Below are 20,574 nucleotides of genomic sequence, written 5' to 3' on the forward strand. Positions count from 1 at the left end.
TGTCTCAAACTGCAATTTTGTCTTCATATGCAGTTGTAAAGGCTCTGGCGTCTTAGGGCCTAATTCAGGCCTGATCACTGTGCTGCAAATTTGCAGAGAGCTGCGATCAGATAGTTGCCGCCCAGGGAGAGTGAAAACCCGCCCCGTGCAAGTGTGTGAATGCATGTGTATGCCATGCGAAAACTTCACCAGACAGCAGACAGCTGCAAATACGTTCGCAACTCACTCACCATCGAATGATTTTTCCCAGGACTTACTCCTACAGTGCAATACAAACAAGGTGATCAGGGCCGGAGCTGATGTCACACACCTTCCATGAAAACGCTTGGGAACGCCTGCATTTTTCCTGATACTCCCTGAAAACAGCCAGTTACTACCCACAAACGTCCTGTTCCTGACAATCACCTTGCGATTGAAATTGTTGCACCATCCTGTCGCTGTTTGACACATGAGCAGTCACTCAATAATCAGCCGCTGTGCGAATTCGTACAACAGTTATCAGGTCTGAATATGTTTCCTCAAACAGAGGCACGTCACCGCCGATCAGGGGGAGGGAAGAGGCCAGGGATCTCCGTCATAGGACAGAGATTTCCTGGCCTCTGTAACGGGCAGCTTGAGTGTCCCCATAGTGAGTGAGAGATCCAATGCTGCATACTAGGACACAGCTCGGATCATTACTGCAGCGGGAGGCGTCTGCTTGTAATAGATGCCTCCTGCTGCATCACCACACAGTTCCAAGGAAGCAGCAGTGATAGCATCTGCGTCCACATCTGAATAAGGCCCACAGAGAGCAGCTCTCACCCTATACTTTAATGGGATGTTGTATATCTCAGATGCACTTTAGTGAAAAGCATGTTTCTAGGTGGCACTTTGAAGTTTGCAAAAAATACAAATGTAATGAATTTACAGGAGGTCTGGAGCATTTTATGGCACTTTACAGACCTAGATCTAGTGCAAGGAAGTGTGTCAAACACAACTTATAAGCGTGCAGATACAAAATTAAAGCCTTTCGCTATGTGCGTCAAGTGTAGCTTGCTATCGTCCAGCTGATATTCACCATCGGAAGCCCAGCTCACTGGATCCCACAGTCCATTTATCCCTTCCACACATCCCACACCAATCACACCCATGTAGTGGAGTTGTGTGTAGAAACCTTCCTGCAGGTACCGTAACAGCAAGATCCTTAAGGCCCATACACACTGGGCGAATTTGAGGTGAAAGCAGCTCAGTTTTGGTGTTTTGAGCTGCTTTTAGCTCAAAACCGCCCAGGGTGTATGCCCCGGCGATGAGCGGTGAGCGCTGATGCGCGCCCCGGCTTCATTGCTGGTGGCCGCCGTTCATCTGCTGGTATTACCAATAGATGAACAGCGGGGTGGACGGCTTTCCATAGCGTCCTTTTATAGAAAGCCGTTCACCGCCGCTGACATCGCTGGGCAGGGGGAAAATCGCTCAGTGTGTATGTACCTTTAATCCTTTCAGCCCCTTTTCTTAGAGAATGAGGGGCAGATTTATTAAGCCTGGTGAAGTGATAAAGTGGAAGGTGATAAAGCCCCAGCCAATGAGCTCCTGTCATTTTTCAAACCCAGCCTGTAACATGGAAGTTAGGAGCTGATTGGCTGATACTTTATCACCTTCCACTTTATCATTTCACCAGGTTTAATAAATCTGCCCCAGAGTCCTCTTTGGGACATCAGAACGTGGTAAACTACCCTCTTAGCCACAATATATACAGATGTGTCCTCATACATTAAGGGGTATATTCAATAAGAGTCGGGTCCATTCCGACATGCAGTTATCGGAATGGACCCGGCACCCCCTATTCAAAGAGCGGCCAAATCCGACTGTCAGATTTGGCTGTTCCCTGTGTCCTGTCCTGCCGCTGCTGTCAGCAGCTGCCAGGTGCGCTGACAGCAGCGTCGGGGGAAGCATCGTGAGGCGGCCGGCGGGGGAGCAGTATGAGGCGGCCGGCGGGGGAAGCAGCGTGAGGCGGCCGGCGGGGGAACTTCCAGCGGCGGCCGGAGCTGGCAGCGGGAGTGATGTCTGCGGTGGCGGGGGAGGCACTACAGGTACTATCATCCCCGTAGCCCGCCGCACCGCTCCCCGTCTCCTCACCTCAATCCGACTTGTTTTCAAATCGCATTGAGTTTGTCGGAAAGGGGGCCAAAACCTGTCAGATTTGGCCCTGTTTCCGTCAGCAGCAAGTGGATCGGCGGATATTCCGCCGATCCACCTGCTTTCTGACAGCATTCCAACAAGTCGGGTTTCTCGAAAAAATGTGCCCCTATTGAATAGGTCGGAACCCCTTCCGACCTATTCCAGTCGGAAACTGCCATCTTTCCAACAAGACGGCAGTTTCCGACTCTTATCGAATACAGGCCTAAGCATCAATACGCCACGCAGCGGGAGATAAGTGAGCTGACAAATCCCAGGCAACTCCATTAGCTACAGGTGTCTTTGCTAAAAATGTTTCTGTATTCGAATCGCTATGTAAATAAGCTGCAAAAGCATGATATGCAGCATGCCTATATTCTATGTGTGACTGCAGCTGTATCCACATATGAAATGCTATGTTACAGTGTTTTGTAGAAAAACACTGTAGCATTTCACATGCAGATATAGCCGCATAGAATATAGGCATGACGCATATCGTTTTGTGAATAAGATGCATTTTAATCAAGGTCCCCAGGTTATCCACAGGATAACAATGGGATATGATGGAGCGACAGCGGATTGGCACCAATCGATCAAAGCTTTCTGGCCTCCCAGGAAGCAACGGGCCCGTACATATATCCATGCCCACTGGCTTAGGCAAATCAGTTTATTGTTTGGTGCGGCAGGAGCCGAACCATGGTCAGAGGGCTGCTGGCTTTTTAGCAGCCCTAAGCTTTCTTATGTTATTTTTATAGTCTTACTAGTTTTTTTGAGTGATCTTTCTAAACAGCGTCTTATACACTTAGAAAGAGTCGCTCCAACAACTCTCTGCTGGGTTGCGACAACGCTTATCCATGAGTACAGTGCTGTTTCGTTGGCCGTCTGTGTCGGATATACTAGCAGGTCCAGCAGACGTTACAAGGCTGTGGCCGGAGCACGGGGAGAAGGTAAGGCATCGGTTCCGTTTACTAGATGGAATACGGACACAGCCGCACTGTATTGGGAGGAGACTACCAAACAGTAGCTGACGTGGTTGCCACCGCGGGTGCACCAGCACTAGGCCTAAGGGATCTTAGGCACCAGGAATAGCATGAGGCTGCGATCCCTAGGGTTAATGTCAGCAGGGGGAGTCAGACGCTCTCCTGGTCGCCCCTTCCCCCTGTTCATGACCAGTTTCCGCCGAGTCTCCCGCCATTAACTGTTTCCTCGCTTCCGTCCCAGACACTACCATGAGGGAGCTCGGTCGCAGCATAGGCGGCTGTGTGACCGGTGCGTCTGTGTCCACTGAGCGCTACCACGAGGGGACCCGGTTGCAGCATAGGTGGCTGTGTGACCAATGTGCCTGTGTTCACTGAGCGCTACCACGAGGGGACCCGGTCGCAGCATAGGCGGCTGTGTGACCGGTGCGTCTGTGTTCACCGAGCGCTACCACGAGGGGACCCGGTCGCAGCATAGGCGGCTGTGTGACCGGTGCGTCTGTATTCACTGAGCGTCTGTGTTCACTATAGGTTCATGGAGCAGCAGTGTATACTAGTAGCATCTGGATCCACTCAGCGATCGCTAACGTATTGATCGATTCTGGAAGCGAAGCGAGTCTCCCTCTATCCCACTCTACTGAGTACGGGCAATACAGCACTAAATTTCTATCTACTTTTTTGCGTACGAATAGTTAGATAAGTGCCTATTGCATATGAGTCTGTATACATTTACTGTGGTTTCTTTTGCATTGCGTCTGAATACGTTAGATCTGTTGAAACAGGATTCAGTAATATGTGCTCCTACATACTTAAAAATGTGTTTGTAGTTGATGATGTGCTCATATGACTAATATATAACTTGTGACTGACTGCTAGTGTGATTGCTGACTTTACTATATGTTGTCAGTTGTTTTTTCTGATCCTCAATGATGGTGCATGGGTAGGGTCAAATTGTATATTACTTTAGAAGGTTTAAAGTGATTACAGTCACAAATTGTGTAGTACACTGTGAAAGTGCTGATTATTTATCATGTCTAAGAGCGGCAAAGGTGACAAAGGTACACTTACAGCAATACCAACACTCATATCATGTTTGTCTTGCAAAACTGTATTATTCTCTCAGGATCTGGTTCATGATGGTTTATGTGCAAATTGTTTTGCTTTTCAGCAAGATACAAGGCAGATCCCTGTACAACATCAGGTACTGATGGATCCACCTTGGGCTATGTTTGCACAGACCTTGTCCAGTATAGCTGAGTGGATAATTCCTAAAGCTTCTGTACCAGGAATGAGGTACACTATTAACCCTTACATGCAGCTCCCTACCTACGGTATATAATTTCCCCCAGCAGCTTCTCAAATGAAACAAGCTGATAAACCAGTGGTAAGTATATCTTCACGCTCACAGGCTAAACATGAGGATTCATCGGAAGATGAGTGCTTAATTTAATCTACTTCGGCATACGAAGAGGAGGAAAAAGGTCTCAGCTCAGTGGATATAACTGAGTTAATTAGAGCAATGAAAGCCATTCTATCCTTAGAAGATACAGCAGAGCCTGTGTTAAAAACCAAGCCACCTGTGTTTATACATCCCAAAACAGTTAAGACTGAGTTTCCAGGGTCAGATCAGCTGACGGAAATCATGGAAGAGGCTTGGGCTACACCCAATGAAAAATATAGGATTCCCAAAAATTGGGATTCAAATTATCCTTTTCCAGCTGGGGATTGTTAAAAAGGGAGGTGGCTCCTAAAGTAGATAAGCATGTATTTCGATTAGTGCGAAAATCTATTTTGCCTTTGCCGTCAACATCATTAAATGATGTCACGGATAGGAGAGTGGATGATTTCCTAAAAGCCATATTTTCTCTGTCTGGAGCAGTCATAAGGCCAGCCATGGCTTCAGCTTGGATGACAAAGGCAGTAGCTGCATGGGCTGATGCGTTGGAAGGGGATTTTTCATTAGCTTCTAGAGAGCAAAAATCCCATATAGCTCATATTAAACAGGCTGCAGTATTCTTGGAAGAAGCAACATCAGATGTGGGTACTATGGCTTCTAGGGCATCAGCCTCAACAATAGCTGTCTACAACAGATGCCTGGGTGCAGGAAGCGGTATCTCTAGGTTATGTTTTTCCCTTCAAGAAGCATCCTCGTCGAAGGTGCTTCTGTCTCGGGTAGAGAAGAAGGCTAGGGCTTTGCAAGAAGCAGTTCAGAAATTGCTTCAGTCAGGAGTAGTCATTCCATTACCCCCTGCACAACGAGGACAGGGTTTTTACTCCAACCTGTTTTTGGTTCAGAAGCCAAATAGGTAATTTTGGCCCATTCTCAATCTCAAAATGCTAAACAAATACACTTGGGTATCGCGGTTTCACATGGAGACTTTACGTTCCATAGTTTTGGCCATGGAACCAGGGGATTATATGGTATCCCTGGATATTCAGGATGCTTACCTACATGTTCCTATAGCACTGTCCCATCAGTGTTATCTCAGGTTCACTATTCTCCAACAGCATTTTCAGTTCCAGGCCCTACCTTTTGGGTTAGTCACAGCCCCCAGAGTATTTGCCAAGAATATGGTGGTTATGGCAGCTTATCTCCGCAAGCAGGGGATAAGAATTTTTCCATACCTCGATGACATTTTAATCCTGGCACAGTCACAGCAATTGCTCCTTTGTCATCTTCAACAGACAATAACATGTCTGCAGAGGCACGGGTGGCTCATAAATTGGGCAAAATCATCTCTGGTTCTGTCACAACGGATGACTCACTTGGAAGCTGTACTGGATTTAGGTCTGCAGAGAGTATTTTTACCTCGGGACAAGATATCCAAGGTACAGTCAAGGATTCAGGGCTTGTTGCACAGTCAAACGGTATCCATTCACGCAGCAATGCGAGCGATGGGTTTGATGGTGTCAACATTCGACATGGTGGAGTATGCACAATTCCACTCAAGACTTCTGTAGCGTCTGATTCTTGCCAAACGGAATGGAGTATATCAGACAATAAAGAAACAGATTATGGTACTTTCGGTAAAAGTAAGAAAGTCATTAGCCTGGTGGCTACAAACATCTTATCTAGACAAGAGGAGACCCTTTTGGATATCAGATTGGGAGATCCTGACAACAGTTGCCAGTCTTCAGGGCTGGGGAGCAGTGCCCAGAAAATTGTGGTTCCAGGGACAATGGACCAAAGAAGAAAGTTGCCTGCCAATAAATCTGTTGGAACTTCGAGTCATATACGTGGCACTGATTCAGGCAAAGGACATTCTTCAAGGAAAACCAGTCCAGATCCGCTCGGACAATGCAACGGCAGTAGCGTACCTCAATCATCAGGGAGGAACTCGCAGCCAAAAAGCAATGGAGGTAAGTCACATACTAAAGTGGGCAGAACTCCATCATCCAGCCTTGTCCGCTGTGTCCGTTCCAGGAGTCCTAAACTGGGAAGATTTTTTCAGTCGACACACCATTCAAGCAAGCGAATGGGCTTTACACCCGGATGTCTTTCAGACTCTAGTAGACAAATGGGGGTTGCCAGAGATAGATCTCATGGTGTCCCGTCTGAACAACAAAGTGCCCGCATACGGGTCAAGAACAAAAGATCCCAGAGTGGTTTTGGTGGATGCCTTGTCGGTGAGATGGGACTTTCATCTGGCTTATATGTTTCCTCTGATCACCCTATTACCCAGGGTGGTGAGGAAAATAAAGCAAGCAAATGGTGCCGTGATTCTAATAGCTCCGGCTTGGCCCAGAAGATATTGGTACACAGATCTGCAGAGAATGTCGATAGATGCTCCATTTCTGCTTCCTCAACATCCAGACCTACTGATACAGGGTCCTTGTTATCACAAACATCTGGATCGGCTGTCTTTGACGGCGTGGCTCTTGAAACCTCTATCCTGATGTCAAGAGAATTCTCACAACAGGTAATTCAAACAATGCTCAGAGCAAGGGAACCCTCCTCAGCTCGTATTTATCACCGAATATGGCAAGCCTATATTCATTGGTGCAGTGAAAGAAATGTGGACCCGAAATCCTTCAGAGTTTCCAGGGTCTTAGCATTCCTTCAGGCAGGAATGGATAAAGGTTTGAAGGTGGCTTCCTTGAGAGTGCAAGTATCGGCACTGACTGTAGGGTTCCAAAAGAAAATTGCCAACTTACAGGATGTGCTTACTTTTTACCAGGGAATGCAGCGCATTCAACCCCCTTCTGTTCCGCCTACAGTATCGTGGGACTTATGTCTAGTCCTGAAAACTCTTCAAGTTGCCCCATTTGAACAACTTAATAAAGTGAATCTTAAGTGGTTGATAGCTAAAGTTCTCTTTTTACTGACTATGGCATCAGCTAGAAAAGTATTAGATTTAGGGGCGGTTATGTCGTTCTCCATTTCTGATTTTTTATACAGATAAAGCAGTTCTCAGAACTAGGTCTGGGTATCTTCCTAAGGTGGTGTCTAAATTCCACCTTAATGAAGAAATTGGAGTCCTGGCTTTTCAGGTATCGGGACATTCTGCGGGAGATGTATTAAGGATCTACGTGGATCGTACCAGTGCCATCAGAAAGACAGATTCTCTCTTCATTCTCTACGGATTTCACAAGAGAGGGTGGCCTGCTACTAAACAGACGCTGGCAAGATGGCTTCGAATGACGATTTCAGAAGCATATTCGCAAGCTGATCTCCCTGTTCCGGCTAATGTCTCTGCTCACTCTACTCGTAAGGTAGGTCCTTCATGGGCAGCACAACATGGTGCTTCAGCAGAACAGATATGTAAAGCAGCCACATGGTCTTCCATTAACACATTCATTAGACATTATGCCTTAGATACTTTTGCCTCTCATGTCGCTGAATTCGGGCCAAGGTTCTCCTGTCCAATCAGGAGCGTCCCTAGACCTAAATTGCTTTGGGAAATCCATTGTTATCCTGTGGGCAACCTGTGGACCCTGCCGGAAAAATATACGTTATGGTAAGAACTTACCGTTGATAACGGTATTTCTCCTAAGTCCACAGGTTCCACAGGGATCCCGCCCTAACGCACCTGATTTGAGGATCCTTCTACTCACTAACCTCTTCCTTCTTGTATGGAAGGGTGTGCATGTGTGTTCTTATCGCCTGATTAGGGTTCTTCATGATGCTCCTGCCTTGTGCTTTGGAATACAACTGATTTGCCTGAGCCAGTGGGCGGGGATATATGGACGGGCCCGTTTCATCCTGGGAGGCCACAAAGCTTTGATCGATTGGTGCCAATCCACTGTCGCCCCATCATATCCCATTGACATCCTGTGGAACCTGTGGACTTTGGAGAAATACTGTTATCAATGGTAAGTTCTTACCATAATGTATATATATATACCTTCTTAGTCCGTTTGCAGAATGCTTCCAATTTTCCAAATATGTACATCTCTGATACACTAAAGACATTTTCATTCAGTGTTAGTTTAGAATGTTCCTGGGTTCTATGAAAACAGTTCTGATATTCTTTATACAGGTCATTGCATTCCTGAATCACAAAGATAAATAAATGTAAACACTTATATAAGGTATATCAGAGAGTTAAGCACGGGCTGGTGGTGCAAAGAGATAACAAAGCAGGTAATATTAAATAAACATTACATCTATTTCAGACATGCACATTTGTGTATGGTAAGTATTTAATTGTGCACAGTTTTTTGTGTAATCCTTATGATTCCTCTGGCTGAATAAAATCCCTAGTTTAGTAGAAGGCTGAGTACTTGCTTTCTGCAGCTAATAAGAGAATTATTTTATTATATAGGTGACACCTACTTAATTATAATGTAATTGTCAGAATAATTTATAAGGCTGGCTATGCAGCAACTTTCTTTGTATTCTATTTGGTCACACAGGTAGAAATAGAAACTGACATTAACTGATCCAATTAATTTAAACAGCATCATTATCAGTTACCAAGGCTATTGTCAAGGCAAACACATTGTAATATCATACCCAATATTGGCCAATGGGGGTCATTCGAAGTTGACCGCTAGCTGCCATTGTTCGCAGCGCAGCGATCAGGCTAAAAATCGTCATTTCTGCGCATGCATATGCACCGCAATGCGCACATGCAACGTACGGGTACAAAGTTCTTTGTGGTTTTGCACAGGTTCTAGCGAAGCTTTCAGTTGCACGGCACAACGCAAGAAGATTGACAGGAAGGGGGCGTTTCTGGGTGTCAACTGACCGTTTTCAGGGAGTGTTTGGAAAAACGCAGGCGTGCCGGAGAAAATGCAGGCGTGGATGGATCAATGCACACGAAGAGTAAGTCCAGGGCTGGTCTTGTTTTGCACAAAATGTTTTTGCAGGCGTTCGCACTTCTGCAAAGCGAAAATACACTCCCCGGTGGGCGGCGACAATGCGTTTGTACGGCTGCAAAAAACTGCTAGCGAGTGATCAACTCGGAATGACCCCCATTGTTCCATTAACACAGTGTGTATGGCAACGTAGCAGGATTCAGTATAATGGGGGTCATTCCGAGTTGTACATAGCTGTGCTATCCCGCCCCGCATGTCAGCGACCCCCCCCACGCAGAAGTGCAAAAGCATTGCACAGAGGCAATGCTTTTGCACTTTAGGAGTAGCTTTAGCGTACTGGCCGGGAGCTACTCGTCACTACCCGGGCCGCAGCGGCCCACCCCCCGCACGGTCTGGCCACGCCTGCATTGGCCAGACCGCGCGCCCCCATAACGGCGGCCAAACGCCGCGGTGCCCTGCGACTGCCTTTGCCTGTCAATCAGGCAGAGGTGATTGCAGGGAAACAACGGCCTTCGGCGCTAGCGCATGCGCAATTCCGACCCAACCACTGCGATAAACTGCAGCGAGCGATCGGGTCAGAATGACCCCCAATAAACCAAGCAAGTCAGACCAGCAAGTAACATACGTTGTATTTATGCAAAGTATTTAGGGCCTTATTCAGACCTAGACACAGCCGTGCGTTTGTACACAGTGGCCGCATCCATAGGGTCTGCGCACACGCAATGGATGCAGTGCGCGTGTGCAGGCTGTCATGATGCAATCGACTTCTGGGATATGAGACTGCCTCACGATTGACAGCTGCGGGCGTCGGAGGGGCAGAGCCGCAGAGTGATCCGGAAAACGCAGGCATGTCTAGACCGTTTTAAGGGATGGTACGCTAATCAATGCGTTTGCAATTAAATTGTGAACGCATTGTAGGGCAGCGCAAAACACATGCTTGGCAGCCTTGTCCTGTGTTGGGCGGCAAACCAAACATTTGAGTCAGTGGCGGAACTAGCGAGTGGTGGGCCCAGGTGCGACAAAATGCTTTGGGCCCCTCATCCCATCCAAGTCCACCCCCTCACCCCTGGAGAGGATCTGGTGAGGGGGACCTGCTCAGGGCCAGAGAAATGGATACCTAGCAACAGTGCCGTAACTAGACATTTTAGCACTGTGTGCAAGAAACGGCATCGGAGCCCCACCCCTGCATGCAAAACAAGGGCAGTGCGCGCCGTAGGCGCGTGCAAAAATACATAGTGGCGTGGCTTCGTGGGGAAGGGGTGTGGCCACAAAATAATACCAATTCATAAAACAGTGCACAGTAGTCTCCATTATTCAAATTACACCGCACAGTAGCACCACTACACCAGGTAGAGACTCTTTTACACCTTACGGCGGACAGATTCCTCTTTTTACACATTACGGCAGACAGCGTCCCCTTTTTACACATTACGGCAGACAGCGTCCCCCTTTTTACACAAAACGACAGACAGCGTGCCCATTTTACACATAACGGCAGACAGCGTGCCCTTTTTACACATAGCGGCAGACAGCGTGCACTTTTTACAAATAACGGCAGACAGCGTGCCATTTTTACACATAATGGCAGACAGCGTGCCATTTTTACACATAATGGCAGACAGCGTGCCCTTGTTACACATAGCGGCAGACTGCGTACACTTTTTACAAATAACGGCAAACAGCGTGCCCTTGTTACACATAGCGGCAGACAGCATGCCCTTTTTACACATAACGGCAGACAGCGTGCCCTTTTTACACATTACGGCAGACAGCGTCCCCATTTTACATATTACGGCAGACAGCGTGCCCTTGTTACACATTACGGCAGACAGCATCCCCCTTTTTACACCTTGCGGCAGGCAGATTCCCCCTTTTTACACATTGCGGCAAGCAGATTCACCCTTTTTACACATTGCGGCAAGCAGATTCCCCCTTTTTGCACATTGCGGCAGGCAGATTCCCCCTTTTTACACATTGCGGCAGGCAGATTCCCCCTTTTTACACATTGCGGCAGGCAGATTCCCCCTTTTTACACATTGTGGCAAGCAGATTCCCCATTTTTACACATTGCGGCAGGCAGATTCCCCCTTTTTACACATTGCGGCAGGCAGATTCCCCATTTTTACACATTGCGGCAGGCAGATTCCCCCTTTTTACACATTGTGGCAGACAGTCCCCCTTTTTGTAGAAAGAAAGAAAGAAAGAAAGAAAGAAAGAAAAGAAAAGAAAAGAAAAGAAAAGAAAAGAAAAGAAAAAAAGAAAGAAAGAATTATACTTACCCTCTCCGCTGGCTCAGGCTCCTCGGTGCAGCTTCTGGTCACTCACGATTCCCGGGCAGTAGAGAAGGAGGAGGAGGGAGGTGGAGGAGGGAGCCGCAGCAGCGCTGTGTTATTGGTGCAGGCGCTGCTGCTGCTGGCCCTCTGCTTCACTATAGGCTGTTCTCGGAAGACAGCCTATAGTGAAGCAGAGGGCCAGCAGCAGCAGCGCCTCAACCAGTAACAAAGCGCTGCTGCGGCTCCCTCCTCCACCTCCCTCCTCCTGCTTCTCCCCCGTACCGCTGCTCCTCTCCTGTCCGGGCGGCTGTGTGCTGCGGGCAGCGGTTGCCCGCAGCACACAGCGGCATGTAATGAATCAGTTTGACTCATTACATGCTTTGGGCCCCTGGACAGAGGCGGGCCCCAGTGCAACGCACTGGTTGCACTGGCGGTAGTTCCGCCTCTGATTTGAGTATAAGGACGAGATTTTGCTGTGGAAGCAAGATCTGCGTCCATCTCTGAATAGCCTTCTATGTTATAGCTCTACAGCACTGGTGCCCAATATGCAGCCTGCATTGGTGTTTTTTCAACCAGTATAGGCTTTTTTTTAAATCTCTGCAGCACAGTCCCTTCTAATGTTGCCAGGATGTGGTATATTTATTAGACATTCAAAAAGTAAGTGATCATAATATAGACACTATATTATCGACATGTACATTAAGTAGGCAACCAAAATGTTGACATGGACTATGGGGGTCATTCCAAGTTAATCGCTCGCTGACGTTTTTCTCGCACCTCAGCGAACAGGTTATTACTGCGCATGCGTATGCACCGCAATGTGCAGGCGCGTCGTACGGGTACAAAGCGGATCGTTGCTGGGCGATGGATTTAACAAAGAATTCATTCGCACAGCCGATCGCAAGGAGATTGACAGGAAGAAGGCGTTTGTGGGTGGCAACTGACCGTTTTGGAAAAAAGCAGGCGAGTCCAAGCGTTTGCAGGGCGGGTGTCTGACGTCAATTCCGGGACCAAAAAATAAGATTTTAAACCTACCGGTAAATCTATTTCTACTAGTCCGTAGAGGATGCTGGGGACTCCGTAAGGACCATAGGGTATAGACGGGCTCCGCAGGAGATAGGGCACCTAAAAAGAACTTTGACTATGGGTGTGCACTGGCTCCTCCCTCTATGCCCCTCCTCCAGACCTCAGTTAGAGAACTGTGCCCAGAGGACATGGACAATACAAGGCAGGATTTAGCAATCCAAGGGCAAGATTCATACCAGCCCACACCAATCATACCATGTAACCTGGAACATACATAACCAGTTAACCGTATAAACAACAACAGTAACGGTCCAAGACCGATTTCAACTGTAACATAGCCCTTATGTAAGCAATAACTATATACAAGTCTTGCAGAGTTTCCGCACCGGGACGGGCGCCCAGCATCCTCTACGGACTAGGAGAAATAGATTTACCAGTAGGTTTAAAATCTTATTTTCTCTTACGTCCTAGAGGATGCTGGGGACTCCGTAAGGGCCATGGGGTTTATACCAAAGCATCCAATCGGGCGGGAGAGTGCGTATGACTCTGCAGCACCGACTGAGCAAACGCTAGGTCCTCATCAGCCAGGGTATCAAACTTGTAGAATTTAGCAAAAGTGTTTGACCCCGACCAAGTCGCCACTCGGCAAAGTTGTAATGCCGAGACGTCTCGGGCAGCCGCCCAAGTAGAGCCCACCTTCCTAGTGGAATGGGCCTTAACCGAATTTGGTACCGGCAATCCAGCCGTAGAGTGAACCTGCTGAATCGTATTACAGATCCAGCGAGCAATAGTCTGCTTTGAAGCAGGTGCGCCAATCTTATCGGCCGCTTACAGGACAAACAGAGCCTCTGTTTTCCTAAGTCTAGCCGTCCTGGCTACATACATTTTTAAGGCCCTGACTACGTCCAGGGATCTGGAATCCTCCAGGTCACTTGTAGCCACAGGCACCACAATAGGTTGATTCATATGGAATGAAGAAACCACTTTAGGTAAAAATTGCGGACGTCTCCTCAATTCAGCTAGATCCACATGAAAAATCAAGTAGGGGCTCTTGTCTGACAAAGCCGCCAATTCTGACACTCACCTTGCTGATGCTAAGGCCAACAACATGACCACCTTCCAGGTAAGAAATTTCAACTCAACCTTGTTAAGTGGTTCAAACCAGTGTGATTTTAGGAACTGCAACACTACGTTCAGGTCCCATGGTGCCACTGGAGGCACAAAAGGGGGCTGGACGTGCAGCACTCCATTTACAAACGTCTGGACTTCTGGAAGAGAAGCCAATTCCTTCTGAAAGAAAATCGAGAGGGCCGAAATCTGTACCTTAACAGAGCCTAATTTCAGGCCCATATCCACTCCGGTCTGTAGGAAGTGGAGAAAACGACCCAGATGAAAATCTTTCGTAGGTGCATTCTTGGTCTCACACCAAGACACATACTTTCGCCAGATACGGTGATAACGTTTTACCGTCACCTCCTTCCTAGCCTTTATTAAAGTAGGGATGACCTCTTCCGAATCCCCTTTTTTGCTAGGATTCGGCGTTCAACCGCCATGCCGTCAAACGTAACCGCGGTAAGTCTTGAAATACACAGGGCCCCTGTTGCAACAGGTCTTCCCTCAGACGAAGAGGCCAGGGGTCTCCTGTGAGCATCTCTTGTAGATCCGAGTACCAGGCCCTTCGAGGCCAGTCTGGGACAACGAGTATCGTCTGTACTCTTCTTCGTCTTACGATCCTCAACCCTTTTGTGATGAAAGGAAGAGGAGGAAACGCGTAGACCGATTTGAACACCCACGCTGTTACAAGAGCGTCTACTGCTACTGCCTGAGGGTCCCCGAGACCTGGCACAATACCTCCGAAGCTTTTTGTTGAGGCGTGACGCCACCATGTCTATATGAGGAGTTCCCCAAAGACGCGTTACGTCTGCAAAGACTTCTTGATGAAGTCCCCACTCTCCTGGATGGAGATCGTGTCTGCTGAGGAAGTCTGCTTCCCAGTTGTCCACTCCCGGAATGAAGACAGCCGACAGAGAGCTTACATGAATTTCCGCCCAGCGAAGGATCCTTGTGGCTTCCGCCATCGCGACTCTGCTTCTTGTCCCGCCTTGGCGGTTCACATGAGCCACTGCTGTGACATTGTCTGATTGAATCAGAACCAGTAGGTTTCGAAGAAGACTCTCCGCTTGTCGAAGGCCGTTGTAAATGGCCCTGAGTTCCAACACATTGATGTGTAGACAGGACTCCTGGTCTGACCAAAGACCCTGAAAATTCTTTCCCTGCGTGACTGCTCCCCATCCTCGGAGGCTCGCGTCCGTGGTAACCAGGATCCAATCCTGAATTCCGAACCTGCGACCCTCAAGGAGGTGAGCACTTTGCAACCACCACAGGAGGGACACTCTGGCCCCTGGGGACAGAGTTATTTTCAGATGTAAGTGCAGATGGGACCCGGACCACTTGTCCAGAAGATCCCATTGAAAAGTCCTTGCATGGAACCTTCCGAAGGGAATGGCCTCGTAGGCCGCCACCATTTTCCCCAGAACTCGAGTGCATTGGTGAACTGACACCCTTTTCGGTTTTAGCAGGTCTCTGACCATGTCCTGGATGTCCTGGGCTTTCTCTATTGGGAGGAAGACCTTCATTTGTTCCGTATCCAGTATCATACCTAGGAACGGTAGTCGAGTTGTCGGAATCAACTGTGACTTCGATAGATTTAGAATCCAACCGTGTTGCTGGAGCGCTCTCAGAGAGAGCACCACACTGCTCAGCAATTTCTCCCTTGATCTCGCTTTTATCAGGAGATCGTCCAAGTATGGGATAATTGTGACTCCATGCTTGCGCAGGACCACCATCATTTCCGCCATTATCTTGGTGAACATTCTCGGGGCCGTGGAGAGTCCAAACGGCAACGTCTGAAATTGGTAATGACAATCCTGTACAGCGAATCTCAGGTATTCCTGATGGGGGACATATATGGGGACATGAAGGTACGCATCCTTTATGTCCAGAGACACCATAAACTCCCCCTCCCCTATGTTGGCTATTATCGCTCTGAGAGATTCCATTTTGAATTTGAATCTTTTTATGTACAGGTTTAGGGATTTCAGATTCAAAATAGGTCTGACCGAACCGTCCGGTTTCCGGACCACAAATAGGGTTGAGTAGTAACCTCTTCCCTGCTGGTGCAGGGGAACCTTGATTATCACTTGCTGTATACACAGCGTTTGAATTGCAGCTAACACTATATCCCTGTCCGATGTGGAAGCTGGTAGGGCCGATTTGAAAAATCGGCGCGGAGGCACCTCCTCGAATTCCAATTTGTAACCATGGGAAACTATTTCCAACACCCAGGGATTCAGGTCCGAACTGACCCAGGCCTGACTGAAAAGTCGTAGACGTGCCCCCACCGGTGCGGACTCCCTCAGGGGAGCCCCAGCGTCATGCTGTGGGTTTTGGAGCAGCCGGGGAAGACTTTTGTTCCTGTGCACCTGCCGAAGCAGGTGCTCTTTTGCCTCTGCCCTTACCTCTGGCGAGGAAAGAGGATCCCCGACCTCTTCTGGACTTGTGCGACCGAAAGGACTGCATCTGATAGGGTGTCACTTTCTTTTGCTGTTGGGGACTATATGGTAAAAAATTTGATTTACCTGCTGTAGCTGTGGAAACCAGGTCCGTCAGCCCATCCCCAAACAATACATCACCCTTATAGGGTAGTACTTCCATATGTTTCTTGGAATCCGCATCACCCGTCCATTGGCGAGTCCATAAGGATCTTCTCGCTGAGCTAGACATGGCATTGGCCCTAGAAGCTAGCAAACCAATGTCCCTTTGAGCATCCCTCATAAATAAGACTGCGTCTTTTATATGGGCTAGAGTTTAGAATATAGTATCCTTATCCATACTATCAAATTGATCTGTCAGCTCATCTGTCCAAGCTGCAATAGCGCTACACACCCATGCCGACGCAATTGTCGGTCTTAGCACAGCCCCCGTATGAGAATAAATACACTTTAAGGTAGTTTCTTGCCTGCGATCTGCAGGGTCCTTAAGGGCCGCTGTGTCAGGAGACGGTAGCGCCACTTTCTTGGACAAGCGCGTCAGGGCCTTGTCCACAGTGGGGGGTGATTCCCAAATCTCCCTGTCCTGCTTACGGAAGGGGTATGCCATATAAATTCTTTTGGGGATCTGCGGTCTCTTTTCCGGAGTCTCCCAAGCTTTTCCAAAGAAATCATTTAATTCATGAGATGTGGGAAAGTTAATAATCTGTTTCTTTTCCTTAAACATGTGTACCCTTGTGTCGGGGACCGAGGGTTCATCCTCAATATGCAACACATCCCTTATTGCCACAATCATACACTGAATGGTTTTAGTCACCCTAGGGTGCAATTTTACTTCGTCGTAGTCGACACTGGAATCAGAATCAGTGTCGGTAGTAGTGTCTTGTGTTAAGGGACGCTTTTGAGACCCCGACGGGCTCTGTGAGTCGGTGCAACCCGAGGATTGACCCCCTGATGTCCCCCCTAATTCAGCCTTATCAAGCCTTTTATGTAAAGATGCCACACTTGCATTCAACATATGCCACATGTCCATCCAATCCGGAGTCGGCACAACCGATGGGGACACACCCCTCATTTGCTCCACCTCCTCCTTGGAGAAGCCACACACACAGGGATTAACCTGTAAGGGGACAAAACCCCAACCAGGCCCTAAGGAGGGACAGAGAGAGAGTATGCCAGCACACACCAGCGCTTAAAAACACTGGAAAAAACTTGACCAGATAGCACTTTTTTATATACAATATACCAATTCCCACTCACTGCGTCGCTAATGTGCCCCCCTCCTCTTTTTTCCAGCCTGTGAAGTTCAGCAGGGGAGAGACCAGGGAGCCAGCGTTTTCCTCATGCAGCTTCTGTGGAGAAAATGGCGCTGGTTAGTGCTGAGGATCAAGCCCCGCCCACCCGATGGCGGGCTTCGGTCCCAGTGATTTTTCAATTTAAATGGCGGGGGATCATAGATTTACTGCCTCCGCAGCCTAATCAATCTGTATTTGCCCAAATGTGAGGTTTATTGCTGCCCAGGGCGCCCCCCCCTGCGCCCTGCACCCTTCAGTGCTGCTCTGTGTGTGTGTGACTGGGAGCAATGTCGCGCAGCTTACCGCTGCGCGCCTTACCTCATGAAGATCTGATGTCTTCTGCCGCCTAAGATGTCTTCTGCCTTCTCATCCGGCTTCTGCCTTCTCATCCGGCTTCTATCTTCGGCATCTGTGAGGAGGACGGCGGCGCGGCTCCGGGACGAACCCCAGGTGAGACCTGTGTTCCGACTCCCTCTGGAGCTAATGGTGTCCAGTAGCCTTAGAAGCAGTGCCCAACTTGACAAGCCAGCTCTGCTTCTCTCTCCTCGGTCCCACGATGCAGGGAGCCTGTTGCCAACAGGACTCCCTGAAAATAAAAAAACCTAACAAAATTCTTCTTCAACAGAAAACTCTGGAGAGCTCTCTGCAGTGCACCCATTCTCCTCTGGGCACAAGATCTAACTGAGGTCTGGAGGAGGGGCATAGAGGGAGGAGCCAGTGCACACCCATAGTCAAAGTTCTTTTTAGGTGCCCTATCTCCTGCGGAGCCCGTCTATACCCCATGGTCCTAACAGAGTCCCCAGCATCCTCTAGGACGTAAGAGAAATACTGAAGTGATCGCAAGGGCTGAGTAAGTATAGAGCTACTCAGAAACTGCAAAAAACGTTTTCGTCCCACTCGGCTGCACACGCGTTCGCACACTTGCAAAACGAAAATACACTCGCTCGTGGGCGGCGACTATGCGTTTGCACAGCTGCCAAAAGTAGCTAGTGAGCAATCAACTCGGCATGACCCCCTATATGTCGACAATCAATATAAGCATGGTCAATATGTCTACATTTAAAATATAGGCTGGTCAGTATTTTGATTGTCGATATTTTGATAATGTCAAAATGTGACACAAAGTATAAACATTCAGTCTAAGCAGCGGGTACTTTCTGTCTCACCAGCCGGTACTTTTCTGTCTCACTGTCTGCCAGCACCTCCTTCTGTGTCTCTATCCCTGCACTGTCTGCATAGTCCCAGCCAGCTCCCTTCTATCTCTCCAGCCCCTCTGTCTATACAGACTGAGCCAGTCCCCTTCTGTCTCTCCAGCCCTAGCCAGTCCTCTCATCCGCATGACATGATACTTATCATTACCTTCTTCTGTTCTGGCTGCTCCTCACGCGCCGTGGCTTCTCTTACTTTCAGCTGCGCTGCGTGATGTCATGATATCATGCACAGCGGGAAGCAAGAAATAGGATTTTAATAACATACCGGTAAATCCTTTTCTTGTAGTCCGTAGGGTATACTGGGAATCCATTTAGTACCATGGGGTACAGACGGGTCCACTTGGAGCCATGGGCACTATAGAAGTTTGAGAATGTGTGCAGGCTCCTCCCTCTATGCCCCTCCTACCAGACTAAGTCTAGGAAACTATGCCCGAGGAGACGGACATAGTTTGAGAGAAGGATATAGATAAGGAAAGTGGTGAGATTTCGAACCAGCACAACCAGAACAAGAGGAAAGCCATGCTAACCCAACTTCAAAACCGGAACAGCAACAGCTGAACCAAACAACAGTAGTTAAACAAGTAACCTTCAAGGAAGAACGAAGCACCGGGCGGGCGCCTAGTATCCCCTACGGACTACGAGAAAAGGATTTACCGGTAGGTAAATAAAATCCTATTTTCTCTTATGTCCTAGTGGATACTGGGAATCCATGTTGTACCATGGGGAAGTACCAAAGCTCCCAAACCAGGTGGGAGAGTGCTGAGGTTCCTGCAAAACTGATTGACCAAACTGTAGGTCCTCAGAGGCCAAGGTATCGAACTTGCAAAACTTGGCAAACGTGTTTGAACCCGACCAAGTAGCTGCCCGGCAGAGCTGTAATGCCGAGACACCACGGGCAGCTGCCCAAGAGGCACCCACCGACCTGGAAAAGTGGGCCTGTACAGATTCTGGAATCGGCAAGCCTGTCGTGGAATAAGCATGCTGGATAGTGAGCCTGATCCAGCGAGCAATTGACTGCTTTGAAGCAGGACACCCAATCTTGTTGGCTTCGTATAAAACGAACAGCGACTCCGATTTCCTGTGATGAGCAGTCCGCTTTACATATACTTTCAAAGCCCTTACAACATCCAAGGACTTTGAAGTAGCAGAGGTGTCAGTAACAACCGGGACCACAATTGGCTGGTTGATGTGAAACGTCGACACCACCTTAGGAAGGAATTGCTGAGGAGTCCTGAGTTCAGCTCTGTCCCCATGAAAAATTAAGTAGGGGCTCTTGTGATACAACGCCCCCAGCTCCGACACTCGCCTTGCCGAAGTCAAGGCCAACAGTGTGACAGTCTTCCACGTAAGATACGTCTACTTTCTGTAACGGTTCAAATCAGTCCGATTGGAGGAAAGTCAGAACCAAATTGAGATCCCAAGGTGCCGTTGGAGGCATAAAGGGAGGCTGGATGTGAAGAACACCTTTCAAGAACGTCTGAACCTCAGGGAGAGAAGTCAGTTGTTTCTGAAAGAAAGTAGACAAGGCCGAAATCTGAACTTTTATGGACCCTAGGCGTAGGCCCACATCAACTCTCGACTGCAGAAAAAGCAGGAAACGTCCCAGATGAAATTCCACCATGGAATAATGTCTGCTCTCACACCAAGAGACATATTTCTTCCAGATACGATGGTAATGTTTTGACTTTACCCCCTTCCTGGCTTGGATCATAATCGGGATAACCTTGTCAGGAATCCCTCTCCTGGCTAGAATCAGCCGTACAACTTCCATGCCGTCAAACGTAGCCGTGTTAAGTATTGATAGACGAACGGGCCCTGTTGCAGAAGATCCT

The 20,574-nt window shown here is 48.4% G+C and overlaps 1 protein-coding gene across 1 annotated transcript in view; it reads right to left on the minus strand.

The window, feature by feature from the left end:
• The window catches only part of DNAH8 (dynein axonemal heavy chain 8), a 1,853,457-nt gene that overhangs the window by 1,450,801 nt on the left and 382,082 nt on the right, over positions 1-20,574 (minus strand). The window contains exon 12 of the mRNA XM_063918852.1: positions 8,474-8,620. Within this exon, the coding sequence (XP_063774922.1) occupies positions 8,474-8,620 (147 nt within the window). The remainder of the gene's footprint in view (positions 1-8,473; positions 8,621-20,574) is intronic.

This window comes from Pseudophryne corroboree, chromosome 4, assembly GCF_028390025.1.
Source record: "Pseudophryne corroboree isolate aPseCor3 chromosome 4, aPseCor3.hap2, whole genome shotgun sequence".
NCBI classification, from domain to species: domain Eukaryota; kingdom Metazoa; phylum Chordata; class Amphibia; order Anura; family Myobatrachidae; genus Pseudophryne; species Pseudophryne corroboree.